At 39.3% G+C, this 14,708-nt stretch overlaps 1 protein-coding gene across 1 annotated transcript in view; it reads right to left on the reverse strand.

Annotated features, from left to right (window-relative positions):
• TMTC2 (transmembrane O-mannosyltransferase targeting cadherins 2) overlaps positions 1–14,708 on the reverse strand; it is a 456,462-nt gene that overhangs the window by 268,083 nt on the left and 173,671 nt on the right. The window contains exon 2 of the mRNA XM_003405237.4: positions 6,636–7,206. Within this exon, the coding sequence (XP_003405285.1) occupies positions 6,636–7,206 (571 nt within the window). The remainder of the gene's footprint in view (positions 1–6,635; positions 7,207–14,708) is intronic.

The following is a 14,708-nucleotide window of genomic DNA, read 5'->3' on the forward strand; positions in this document are numbered from 1 at the left end:
CAACTTGAAGTTATAATGCAAACAGAATACACAATCATCTTAAATCAGCTGAGCAAAGGTGCCAACTTGCAGGAATAAAATTCCTTATTAATCTTTGAATTTTTAAATATTTGTGAACCTCAACTTTATCTGTGGTATTATCTGGTAGCAGTATTGGCAGCTGTTCAAAGTTTGATAGTACTACAGGTCATGAATATTAAATGCTACAACAAGTTTACTGGGAGCAAATCCAAATTCATTTGTAAGTGCATGACAAATACCCCTCCAGTTTCAATAAGGCTAGGAAATACTATGATCAGCATTGGAGTAGCTTGCTATATCTGTAATCTCACAAAGTCAAGTACAAGGCAAACACAGGGAAAGGAAATCATAAGAAATTGAGAATACTACATGAAGTAGAGAGGCACAGGTGCTGACTCAAGAAAATCGGAAACAGCAAATATATTATATTTCATTCAGAGAACAGGTATGAGGGTCACATCTTGAGCAAAACCATGACCCAGTCTAGACAGACAAGGGACAAAGGCATAAATGATAACAGATTCTGCCAATGCCATCCCCAGCAGCTCCTCAAATAAAAAGGCACATGTGGATTCATTGTCCAAGTACCTGCAGGCCATGTGTCATGCTCTTCTATACACAGGGAGTCACACAAAATAGTGACATGTACAGAAGCACCGTGTTCAATATCCAGTGTTCATATCCTGAAGAACCAAAAACCTCCAACAAAACAAAAACTCCCAACCTCGGAAAGTATTCCCAAGATAAAACCTCTAAATGGTTTGGAAGTATGTGGTTGGTTGTTTATTAGTTTTGGTCTAATCACTACATCTTATTATAAAATTAAGCGTAACATAATAGCCAAGATAAAAGTAAATGTCATTCATCACAAATAAAGTTGATGTTCACAAGTATTTTAAAATATTCAAAACCTCACCATTCATCTCTTGCTTAGCATTCAAACGTTAAAAAAAAAAAAAAAAATTATTTCTAGAAAGACATGACCAGTCTTTCCAAAGTGGTAATGTCTCCCATTTTTCCTCTAACATAGTCTATTTATCTTGTGTATCTCAAATAGAGCCACACAATTTAAATTTAAGAACATGAAGCGATCTAGATAATACACATCTTAGAAGCAACTACAAGCAAAACAAAGGTAGTCACTTTAGAGGAATTTTTAACAGATCAAGTGAAAGGGCTTCATTTTTCCAAATTATCTTGGAATAACATTATCTTGGAAGCCTGTGAGAGCCCGAACTCGATGGGACTGCCTTGTTTTTCCAAGTCTTACAAGCTTTCCACCTTTGACAGGGTGCAGTCTTAACCACTTTTCTATCGCTTGTTTTAGTAGAAAATATTTGAGTTTTCCTCCTCTGACAGGTTTCCACCTTATACAGGTTCTGGCTTTCTCAGTTTTTACTATATTAGAATTACTACCTTGACTTTCAGATTTTCTCCTCTTTTTTTCCCACCTGTAACTGAGTAAGTGATTACGAAGCTAATAAAGAAAAAAAGATGTTTCCACATTAAAACAGTTAACAGACGTTAAATAAACACAGAAAATGGCCACTAGGCAAGCAATGACTAATGTTGGATAAGTAAGAAAAACGTTGCCTTTACTGATTTTATTACCCATGTACCTCCTGGAGTCATGGGAGGCTTGTAAAAAGTTTTGTGGGCAGATAAAAGTCTCGTATTTATTTGCAAGGCTAGTTTAAGAGCATTTCAAGAGGAATAGTATTTTTTTTTCCTCTTATTTTTGACCACGTAAAATTAAGTGAAAGTAATCTAAGGAATGCTAACATGTTCATTTGCTGAGAGGTTAACAAAATTTACTTTTCAACATTTTTTGACATATATGTCTTCCAATCCCACCTTCCAGACCCAACCCAGAAATGAAATTCTTATTGAATAGAGTGCAGAATTTCACTTCAACATCTGAGGCACATACTTTAAAAACGTAACTCTTAAACAAGTGTGAATTCAATAACTTACTGAGTACCTACTGTGTGCCAAACACTGCCTGAGATGCCAGTTACAATGCAGGAAACACACTGAACTGAATCTTGAGGCTAAGAACTAAGAATATTTTAAACACTGATTTTTTTTGTTTGTATTTATTTCTGAATACTTTTAGTTTTTTTTCAGACTAATCTAACTATTGACAAAATTACAGTTTGTCAGTATTCAACCCTATTATTTCTTAGTTCCTATTACTTCTCTCAACAAGCATTTATTAAATTAGGTAAATGTGTGAACACTTTTAGCATAATCAGACAGTGCCTGGCAAGTGTAAACACTGTGTTTATTGAATAGTGAATAGACTATCTACTATATGCTAGGTATTTATCCATTCTCACACACTTAACCAAAGAAAAAAATATAAATTTCATATAAAAAAACCAAAACCAAACCCGTTGCTGTCGAGTCAATTCTGACTCATAGCGACCCTACAGGACAGAGGAGAACTGCCCCATAGAGTTTCCAAGGAGCGCCTGGCGAATTTGAACTGCTGACCTTTACATTAGCAGCTGTAGCACTCAACCGCTACGCCACCAGGGTTTCCAAAAACCCAGTGCCGTCGAGTCAATTCCGACTCATAGCAACCCTATAGGACAGAGTAGAACTGCCCCATAGAATTTCCAAGGAGTTACTGACAGATTCGAACTGCCGACCCTTTGGTTAGCAGCCATAGCACTTAAGCACTATGCCACCAGGGTGTCCTTAAATTTCATATAGTCTTCGAAAAATCACAAGGTTTGTATATATAATCTGGACTTGTGCATATTTGCATAAGCTTCATGACAGGAGTCAAACACTGGCAGCCTAGAATTCTGGCCAAATTCAGTCACCTCAAGAATTCTGTCTGGTTCAACAGTTCGTTTACTTATTTTTAAATTCATAACCAATATTTAAAAACAAGACACCTAACAGAAAAAATTCAGATTTTTGTGTTCTCAGAAAAAACCTTAAACTCTACCAAACTAAATTCTGCATTTTCTTATTGCAATAATGAAGTGGGGACAAGTGACAGTGCCCGCCCGCCCCCGACCTCCTTTGTGTAGAACATGTCCTCTCTAATTCACCACAGTCTCCTCTGCCTGGCTCTGGTAGACATTTGAGTTTGGCGGCCAGGATCTGACTTTGATAAGAGCTACAGAACCAAAACCACTAACGTTGTAAAGAGGGATGCTGAGAGTGATTGCTATGGTAAAAACATTATTGACAAAACTATAAAAGTAGAGAGCAATACCCCTCTAGTCCTAATAATTTCCAGCCTTAAGAGGGCCACCTTTTTTAGGTTTTGATATTTGGCTGGTTCTCTAATTTGCATAATAGAGTAGGAAAGTTTATTTTGTCTGGCAAACCACGATAACTATGATGCAGAGTTAATTGGTAAGATATTTAAGATGATTATTCTTTTAAGGTTAAAAAGAACTTTCCAAAGTCTTTTAATCCACCTCCTTCAGAAAGAATCTCCTTTAACTCACGCAGGAATAGAAATCTCTATATTTTAAAGACAGAATATGAAATTTTCTATGACTTCCATACGTCATCTATGCCAGTGTTTACAAACTTCACAGTCATGAAATTTTAAATTAAAGTTTGTTTAAATCTGTATGCTTCAGCTCTAGTCAATCCTTTTTTTTTTTTTTCCCAGTTGCCTTTGAGTGATTTCCAACTCATGACGACCCCGTGCCTTTCAGAGTAGAACTGCCCTGTACAGGGTTTTCATGGCTGTAATCTTTAAAAAGCAGATTTCCAGGTCTTTCTTCCAAGATGCCTCTAGGTAAGTTCGAACTGCCAACCCTTCAGTTAGTAGCCTACCATTTAACCATTTGCTCCACCCAGGGACTCCTTAGTCAATACTGTTTGTTGTTAGGTGCCGTCGACTCGGTTCCAATTCATAGTGACCCTACATACAACAGAACGAAACACTGCTTGGTCCTGCACCATCCTCACAATCGTTGCTATATTTGAGCCCATCATTGCAGCCACTGTGTTAATCCATTTCATTGAGGGTCTAATCATTCCTTATTTCATATGCTTTCAAAACATCATAAGTTTAAAGACTAACAGAAACTTTTTTTGGCCTTCTCTTTCTTAAGATAAAGTATTAAATTGCTTTTGATATTCTTCTTTCCCTTCAACTAACATATACTGGACCCCTCAGTTCACACTGAACACCCCACAGTTTCATATAATCTTCACAACAACTCTAGGAGAAAATAATAGCTGTCTCCATATCCAGATGCAGAAAGAGATCATTGAATTAGCCCAAGGTTACTCAGCCAGTGTGAGTTAAGGTTCAGTTTCACATTATTTTTCTTTCTACTGTACAGTCATCTGACATTACATGTTTGTTCATCTTCACACCTTCAGAGCGCAGCAAAAAGTTCACTAGACAGATAAGAAATAAGTGTTCTAGTCCTAGTGAGTCTACCATTTTCTGTGGGATCTTCACCTGTCTGGTTCTCTATACCTCAACTGGAGATAAGGAGACTGGTAGAAATGATCCCTGTAATCTCCTAAAAGTTTATAAACTCTGTTAGTTCAGTGTCCTCATTAAGCTCATGTGCCCCAAAACTGAGATTGAGAGAAAGAGCTAAATTGAAATAGCTATCTGATATAGGGTCTTGCAGTCCCCATGCCACTCGTGCTGCTGCCTGGCCCTGCAAGGGGTGGTTTCCAGAGATCCTGGGCAATTTTCATGTGGGAACTTCTCAAGACACTGAAACCTCAACAGTATTAAGTCCTTGCCCTAGCATGAGGGACTTCACGCTCTCTACTCTCAGGCGTTCCTTCACTACAGACATTTCTCATTTTCTTAAGCAGCAGTGACAAGATTAAATTTTTCCGATAAAATGCAGGATACTCAGCTAAATTTTAATTTCTAATAAACAACATAATATTCAATAATAGGTATGTTCCAAACATTGTGTGGGGCCTTCTTATGGTAAGGAGTTCTGTCAACACCTCTGCCCTTGAAAATGTACTTAGAGAAGCAAAGATTTCTCAAAAGACAACTTCAAAATGCCCTAAAAGCAAGTCCTGAATTGACATATCAAAACAATTCCCTAACTCAGGAGAGGGTAAAATGGAAATTCCGTATAACCAACCAAAATGTTTCACAGGCTATCACTGTGAAATCCTGCAACCGCCGTTGTCTATAATAGAGCCTGCATCCTCAAATAGAACACAACCTCTATAAGGAGAAATCCTCTATTTGTATTTCCAGTAAAAACAAGAAAGCTTGTTATTGTTGCTGACATCATTTTAAAAGCAAATAAAAACATTTTCTCCAAATCTTCTTGAAGAATAATTAAAATTAAATTTAAATAAGAGCTTGACTTTCAAGCCATATATTGTTTTCAAGTGTCAAATTCCAAACACAGTTTTCTTTTAAAGTTTCAGCATTTGATTGAAGTCACAAAAGAACTTCATTAAGCACTTGATTCTGGAATTCTAAGTGAAAAGGTAAAGCTTCCCCCAGAGCAGAAGCACAGCAATGATTACTCTGCTTACTAGGTGGAAAAATTAGCATTTTGTAAAATATATGTGTTTCAGCTCCTACCTCCCTCAATTATTTTTTTCCTTATTTTAATTCTTTCCCCATTCAATATTAAATGAAATTGTGGGGGAAAAAAAAATAGTCACAACCTGGAAAACTTGCCAGCTTTCTCAGGGCAAGTATCCAGAACCATAATTCCTCTCTTAAGTATCCAAAAGGATGGCAAGAGCTTGCCTAAAACATGGCTGAAGTTTGCAAACCAAGCCAAGTGTCAGTCTCTATATTGAAAAAGGCAAGGCAAGGGTGAGTATATTCCTAATGAGGCAGGATGAGGAGATGGGAAGGCAGACAGTTCTCTCAAGATGCCCTTGTCCTCCCACTGACTGCCTCCCCTTAACACTGCAGCTGAAAACGGTTCAGTTCTCTTTCAGAGTATGGGGATGCCACAATGCCGCTGTGACTTTCAAAGAACACTACATTTGAAACCACTAAAGGGAATACTGAAGAACAAATATTAAGCCCTGAGGCAAAGGTCTAAATTGGCCTCAAGGCAAAGCTTATAATAATCACTTTCTGTTCTGACTCATCTATTCTTATACACTACAACAAGGAAAAGGTGAATATGACTCACTGTTTAAGAATGTGAGCTCCCAGTATAGTGCACAGAAGAGTTGTTTTCCAAAGTCAACTCAGGAAAAGTAATCTTAACAAATGGCAGAGGATTTCCCCTCTGCAGAGTTTAGCATCTAGCTCCACTATCAGCTGTAATATTTTTAAAAATACACATTATGGTCAAATTATTGGCTTATAGAGAATTTGGGGAGAAATAAAGAATAGTCACAAGATACACATTCTTTATGGGGAAAAATTATTCTTCTACTCCCTTGGAAATCATGAAAATAAGTTAATAAACCAGAGAAATAACACAATCAGTGACTGAAACTCAGCTTAGCAGAGAAAGGTCAAAAAGGACATTTCCATTTACAGGAGATCAAAAAGTAACTTATTTTAAATTCTATTTGAAGAGGAATAAAAGTTTTAAAACAACTTTTTAAATAGTGGCGAAGGACCTAGCAAGTAGATTACTCAGTAATCCAGTGCTCAAGAACTAACAATTACTTACTTTGTAAATGGTAGGTAAGATCTGTTTCATTTTCAGCCTGTGAAAAACAAAGACATCGTAAACTGCTGAAACTGCGAGAACAGTCACTCCTTGTTCTTTCCACAACATACTGCATCCTGCGCACAGTCCCGTCCCTAGGAACCAGCCCCAAGTCCTGGCTGAGTAGCCTCTTGTAGCACAGTGTTTAATGTAGCAGAGCAAGGAGAGGAGAAAGAAGAGACTGGCTCCGACATCAGCCCTTCCCACGATTCCAGCCACCGCCTCCGTGTGAATGGGGTGAGAGGCGAACATCAAGCCAGCCATGAAAGTCCAGTATCCATCACCAAGGAGTATCTTGGAGAAGCTCGTGAACAGACCAGTGACTGCTGCGTGCAACAGGACATTGACAAGATGGTAGCTCCAGGGATTCAGTCCTCCAATGGCATGGTTCAGGCGAAAAGAGAGAGTGCAAAGTGGCCGGTAGGACTTATGACTGCCACTGTGGGTTAGAAGAGTCCCCCAAAAATCGTTGTAGAAAATATGTGTCCATGGAGTTTCTGGGAGAAGGTCCTGATTAGTCTTGATAGCACGGCTACAAAACAAAATGTTGAAAAAAAAATCAAATGTAAAATACAAAAAAAAAAGAAAAAATATGACATTGCTTAGATATTGCCTTCTTCAGAAGCTTTGTTATATGGATTTATGTTGGAATACCAAGTATACAAAACCAAAAAAAACACTTGCTGTCGAGTCGCTTCTGACTCGTAGCAACCCTACAGGATAGAGCAGAACCGCCTATATGGCTCCCAAGGAGCGGCTGGTGGATTCAAACTGTCAACCTTTGCTTAGCAGCTGATCTCTTAACACTGCACCACTAGGGCTCCAAAGGTATGCAAGATTTATGCAAATTAGAACAGAAGGTTTTTCATACAGGTTGAATTAAAAGATCCCTTTGTCCTCCCAAGAGCCCCTCGTTAATGCTTATAAACACAATTATGGCTCTATTTCTATCCATTAAAAGTTTTCTGCCTTGTTGCCGTGCAAAACACCTTTTAAGAATAAATGCAGAATTCCTATCAGAGGTTTAAGCTGTAACACAGCAGTTACCACGTCAAGTACTTAAGCATCATGTCAAGTACTTGATAAAAATGCAGATTCCAGGTCTGAGATTAATGTGAGGCCTGAGAATCTGCATTTCTAAGATCCACAGATCCAGGCGATGCTGGTGCCAGGGATATACTTACAGCGTAAGGACTATCCCCTAGCAAAAATAAATTTTAGACAGGATATCAGTACTTCTCAAACCCACAAATCAACTAAGGGTCTTGCAAAAATGCAGGTTCTGATTCAGTACATCGGGAGAGGTTGTACATTTCTAACAAGTTTTCAGGTGACGCAGATGTTCCTTGAACTATACTTTGAGTAGCCAGAACCTAGAGAGCGGGACTGTTGTTAGCTACCACTGAGTTGGCCCCCCACCCATGGCAACGCCATGCACAACAGAATGAAACACTGCCTGGTTGGTCCTACATCATTCCCATGATTGCTTGTAGATGAAACCAATGTGATTCATGGGTTTTCACTGGCTAATTTTTGGAAGTAGCTCACTAGGCCTTTCTTCCCAGTCCCCCTTAATCTGGAAACCGCTGAAACCTGTTCAGCATTATAGCAACACATAAGCCTCACTAACAGAAGGGTGGTGACTGTGCGCGAGGTGTACTGGCCAGGAATCAAAGCTGGGTCTCCTCTTTAAAACGCATAAGAATTCTACCACTGAACCACCAGTGAGCGATAATCCAGGAAGAATGGTTCTCCACCTACTTACGAAAACCAGTGACTTTTCTGTATGTTCAGTAAAGAGGCAGAACATCTATTAAAATCATGTCATGCAAAATGCTCAATGTGGCAGGGATAATTAGTTGTTCCCCAATATATATTCTCCCCTTTTTCCATACTAACACAACTCCAATTTCTAGCTGGATACATGGCATCTGGAGGAAAATTCCACTATCTTGCTTTGCTGCTGAATACAGCCATGTGATTAATTTCTGGTCAGCGGTACATAAGCAGAGTACCATATACTACTTCCACGAGGTGTCCTTAAAAAGAAAAAAGTCTTTGCCTTTGTCCCCTCCAGCTCTCTGTCCCTCCTGCTGGGCAGAACACAGATGTAACACAGTTCAAGTTCCAGGAGCCATCTTGGCCCATATAGTGTCCTTAGAAATAGAAACCAAGCAGTGCAGGGCAGAGCAGTAAGTAAGAAAGAAAGAATTTGAGTCCCTGTCACCCTACCAGCCCTAAGGATTGCTGTTAGTTGCCCTCAAGTAGACTCTGACTCATGGCTACCTCTCTTGGGTATGAGAAATAAATCGCTATTTGTTTCAACTGGTATTTTTGGGTGTTTGCTAGTAGCAGCTGACCCTAGTCATAAGAGAAGTCCTCTGTTAACAGAAGACCTACTGTATCACAGTGGTTTGATTTTCTGCTTTGATTTTGATTTTTACAAGTCTCCACGTATTGACTCCTTATTAAATGAATTTCCATATAAATCGGCTTTTAACATATTAGAAACAGATGTTATTCTGGATCCATTAAATTAAAACACCCTGCTATGACATTCATCAAGAATCTAACCCAGAAGTAACTGCTTAAGACTTGATGGCTTATAATTAAAATTTAAAAGAAAAATGAAAAACTGCCAAACTGTTTCGGAGAGCTGAATTCAAGCAATTCAGAATGGAAACCCAACCGGCCTCTACTACACATTAACTTAGGTAGTGATGTGAAGTTGTCTAATATGAATGCAGAAAAAAAGCTCACATTATCAAAGTCAAGGCAGTGAACAGCTCAAACACAAAGTATTCTGGGATAAGGCTTTGTGAATACAGTGAAGAAAGCTAGGAAGCACACTGACTTTGTATAATACCTCACCCTTTCAGTGGCAGCTCCGTAAAAGAGAACTGTGTTCCCCAAACCAGGTTTTCTATATGCTTTTAGCCCAGTACCATAACCAACTCTGTAAAGAGGCTTTTTTGAGAAAAAATAAATATAATTACTTTCTAAAACGTGTTAAAAGCCAGAATTTTTTACATTTCTAGCAATACGTTTTTATACTTCTAGCAATAAATCTAGCAGACTGTGTACTATATGTCTAACTCTTGCAAAGTGCGAGCTCCACAACAAAGTTAACAAATTTCATATAATTTCATTGTGAGAAAAACTTCGATGAGGCTCAGTCCTAAATTTATTATATTGTAGAAAGAAAATTAAAGGCCAAGCAGTGTTAATAAAATGAAAATGGAATAGCAAGGGAACAACCTCACCCATGCACATGCACAAAGGGAGACTTCAGTATGATAAAATTCTCTAAAGGGTGTTATCTGCTTAGGCAGGTTTTTATTTAAACCAGTGATTATTATGGCTAAAGACTATTCTACACCACTAAATTGTACTGGGCTTTAACATTTAAGTCATATAACACATGCAAGTCGATGATAAGGATGCATCACAAAACCTCAACATCATATTGAGAAAGATACCAATGAAAAGGGTCTTAACAGAATCTCAGTAACCAGCTGGAATAATGAGAAGGAAAAGGTAGTCGTTCAACACTAAGCATAATAGATTTTCACCATTTGCATTTTCTTACAGGAGTCCCAAATGAAAACAGTAAAACCTCTTCTGCTATTTCTCAGTTTATGAAAAACTTTAACTCAAAACAAAATTTCATGCTGATATTATTTCTGAAGTTACTTCTGTGAACTGATATTGAAAATGCAGAAAGACACTAAGGATTTAGGAAATTCTACGCTCTAGGAAAAAAAAAAAGGTGGAGAAAATCAGAGCAGCAGATATGAAAAGGAACAATTGTAGGAGAATTCTCTAGAGAACTCATGACTGAGATGGTCTTTGGAAGCAAAAAGTTAGTTTCTCAAGTCTTCAAGGAGGTCTTAACCTGTTAGCAGTTTTGTTCATTTCAAGTTTTTTGTTTTTCCTGCCTTATGCTTTTCCTTTAGCAAATGTTCACAAAGGCCAACACTATTGTAAAATGGATGAATGAGGTGACACTGCCATCCAAACTGTCCTTGTGTATGTTTCTCTCACTGCTATTTTTTCTATTGGCCTTTTCAGTCACAAGCACCTACATAAATGATGACTATGAGTCCCTCTGAGCTGGAATGACGCTTCTTAGATTTCTTCAAACGTCATATGGCACACTGTTCTGAAGCACTTTCAATTCTACTGGTCTACTGAAAGGTAAGTGAAGGCTAAATCTTACATTTTAAAAAAAGATTTTTTATTTTTTTCTTTAAGATGGGTTGAGATTTGCAAGACAGAGAAGAAAAAGAAGGGTCTTTGTTAATCCGCTCTGCTTCAGTGCTACCCAAACATGTCTATCTATATCCAGGAGAAGGTTGTAATGCAGTGGTTAAGAAAGCTGACTCTGGAATAAATTGGACAGAAATCAGCGCTGTGAAACAGTGGACACGCAGAGTCATTTTACCTCTCTCTACCTTAGTCTTCTCCCCCGTATGAGTAATGGATGTAGCTGTCTCATAGGACCTTTGTGAGGAGCTAATGAGTTAATAAGTGTGAAAGGGGGCAGTCCAAGTGCAGTTTGCCACCTTTCCCCGTAACCAATGAATGAACCATGTGCTTAGGACCAGAAGTTTCAGGCTGGCTTATTGGACAGGATGAAAGTATGGGGTGACTCCCTTTTCTGGAGTATCTTGACCCCAAAACACATCTCACAGCAGCTGTTGGGTTATCAGCACATCTCTCCCCTCTTGCCCTGAGCACATGTCAACATTCCTAGGAATTGCATAGCTAGGAATGTGTATTATATGACATATGGCTAACCCCACTTCTACATCTCCTGGCGGGGACAGAATGGGGTCCTTCTCCTGAAGCTCAAGAGGGGTGTGTGCATACCACCTCCCTGCACTGGCTGCAGAGTGGGACCCACTGGCCATGGGGGACTGATGTCCACTACTGAAGCTGACTTTACTCTGTCTCTTCTCTATGTGAGTAAAAGTGTTGTTCCGTTCAAGGCCTGTGTGTGAGTGGTGTCTTTCTTGGTGACCTGACATCTGCAAACTATGGAGTGGGCTAATAGCCTCTGTGTGATGGGACCCCTTCTCTGGAGGTACTCAAGTATCACTTGCTCAACAATAAGCATAAAGTATATTGTTGTATGCAATATAATGTATTTAAAAAAACTGTTGCCATCAGGTCGATTCCGACTCATAGCAACCCTACAGGACAGAGCAGAACTGCCCCATAGGATTTCGAAGGAGCACCTGGTGGATTGGAACTGCCAATCTTTTAGTTAGCAGCCATAGCTCTTAACCACTCCAACACCAGGCTTTCCAATGCATGTATAGTAATGTAATATTGTTGTTGTTAGGTGCTGTGGAGTCACTTCCAACTCATAGCAACCCTGTGTCAACAGAACAAAACACTGCCCAGTCCTGCTAAATGCCCACGATTCTTGCTATGTTTGAGGCCACTGTTGCAGACACTGTGTCAATCCATCTCATTGAGGATCTTCCTCTTTTTCACTGACCCTGTACTTTACCAAGCATGTCTTTCCTCAGCGACTGATCTCTCCTGACAACATGTCCAAAGTATGTGAAAAACAGTCTCGCCATCCCTGTTTCTAAGGAGCATTCTGGTTGTCCTTCTTCCAAGACATGTGTTTGTTCTTTTGGTAGTCCACAGTATATTCAATATTCTTTGGCAACATCCCAATTCAAAGGTGTCAATTCTTCTGTCTTCCTTATTCACTGTCCAGCTTTTGCATCATATGATGTGATTGAAAATACCATAACTTAGGTCAGATGACATTTTTGCTTTTCAACACTTTAAAGAGTCTTTTGCAGCAGATTTGCCCAATGCAATGCGTCTTTTGATTTCTTGACCGCTGCTTCCATGGGTGTTTATTGTGGATCCAAGTAAAATGAAATCCTTGAAAACGTCAGTCTTTTCTCCATTTATCATGATGTTGCTTATAGGTCCAGTTGTGAGGATTTTTGTTTTCTTGATGTTGAGGTGTAATCCATACTGAAGGCTGTGGTCTTTGATCTTCATCAGTAAGTGCTTCAAGTCCTCTTCACTTTCAGCAAGCAAGGTTGTATCATCTACATTACGTAGGTTGTTATGCAAGTTGTCTTCCTCCAATCCTGATGCCCTGCTCTTCTTCATATATAGTCCAGCTTCTCAGATTATTTGCTCAGCATACAGAATGAACAGGTATGCTGAAAAGATACAACCCTGACAGACGGCTTGCCTGACTTTAAACCGTGCAGTATCCCCTTGTTCTGTTGGACGACTGCCTCTTGATCTATGTAAAGGTTCCTCATGACCACAACTAAGTGTTCTGGAATTCCCATTCTTCACAATGTTATCCATAATTTGTAATGGTCCACACAGTTGAATGCCTTTGCATAGTTAATAAGACACCGGTACACATCTTTCTGGTATTCTCTGCTCTCAGCCAAGATCCATCGGACATCAACAATGATATCCCTGGTTCCATGTCCTCTTCTGAATCCAGCCTGAATTTCTGGCAGTTCCTTGTTGATATACTGCAGCCAGTTTTCAATGATCTTCAGCAAAATTTTACTTGCATGTGATATTAATGATATTGTTTGATAATTTCCTCATTCGGTTGGATCACCTTTCCTGGGAATAGGCATAAACATGGATCTCTTCCAGTCAGTTGGCCAGGTAGCTGTCTTCCAAATTTCTTGGCATAGATGAGTGAGCACTTCCAGTGCTGCATGCATTTGTTGAAACATCTCAGTTGATATTCTGTCAATTCCTGGAGCCTTGTTTTTTGCCAGTGCCTTCAGTGCAGCTTGACTCCATCCACATCATTAAGGTCAACTCTACTTTGAGGACGCAGATCTTCCCCAGTTGTCTTCTGAGTGCCTTCCAACCTGGGGGGCTCATCTTCTGGCACTATATCAGACAATGTTCTCCTCCTATTCGTACGGTTTTCACTGGCTAATGCTTCTCTGAAGTAGACTGCCAGATCACTCCTAGTCTGTCTTAGTCTGGAAGCTCAGCTGAAACCTGTCTGCCATGGGTGACTCTGCTGGTATCTGAATACTGGTGGCATAGCTTCCAGTATCACAGGAATATGCAAGCCCCCATAGTACAATGAACTACTAAAATTATTTATGTAACATACGTAATAAATGTTAGCTGCTGTTATGCACCACTCAACCGATGCTAGTCATCAGTGCACATATAAAAATGCTTTCAACCAAGACAGCAAGCATTTATGAAGTGTTTCCTTTGGTCTTTTACATATTACTCTTTCGATTCTCTCCTATCTTTTTGACTATGTCTTCTATCTTCCCTTGGCTAACATCACTTTCATCCTTCCAGATGTGACTGCCTCTCTCCTGGCTTTGACCTTGACCCCTTTTACTCTCTTCATTTTCTACCTCTGGGGTCATCGTGTCCAACAATGACAACTCAAGAGGTGACTTCTGCACCTATACCTACAATTCCAAGCAGGCTTTTGCTCATGAACCTGCAATTCTAACTGCCCAACTGTTATTTGCATCTGAGTGAAAGAAACAGTACTTGGAAATAAAGGAGGTGAGTTGAAATCCTAATTCTACTAACATCTGATATGTTACCTTGGCCAGTGAGCCTCTTTAAACATCAGTTTCTTTATCTATGATTTGGGGATAACGATAGCAATGCTTCTCACAAAAGTTTGTGTTGAATATCAAAGGAAACAATATTTATTTAAAATATTTGCAAATTACATAGCCTGCTTAGTGGATACTTGCTGTTTCTCCAGACTTTCTGTCTTCTAATAACAGAGCACTATTTTTCTTTAGGTGAACAGCACCCGTCTATGTGGATAAGGTGAGGCTGCCCTCACTCCCTGATGAATGATCATCATATGATTTGGTCAATTAGTGGGCTATATCCCTCCACCCATATCTGACTGCAACAACTAATTCTGGGGAGAGCCAGGCCAACCAAAGCCAATATTGCCCCAATAACCTAATGGGAACAACCATTCTCTCTTGAGAAAGATGGAATTCTATGGCTGCTAGAGGCTTCCCTGAA

This window comes from Loxodonta africana, chromosome 4 (genome assembly GCF_030014295.1).
Source record: "Loxodonta africana isolate mLoxAfr1 chromosome 4, mLoxAfr1.hap2, whole genome shotgun sequence".
Lineage (NCBI taxonomy): Eukaryota > Metazoa > Chordata > Mammalia > Proboscidea > Elephantidae > Loxodonta > Loxodonta africana.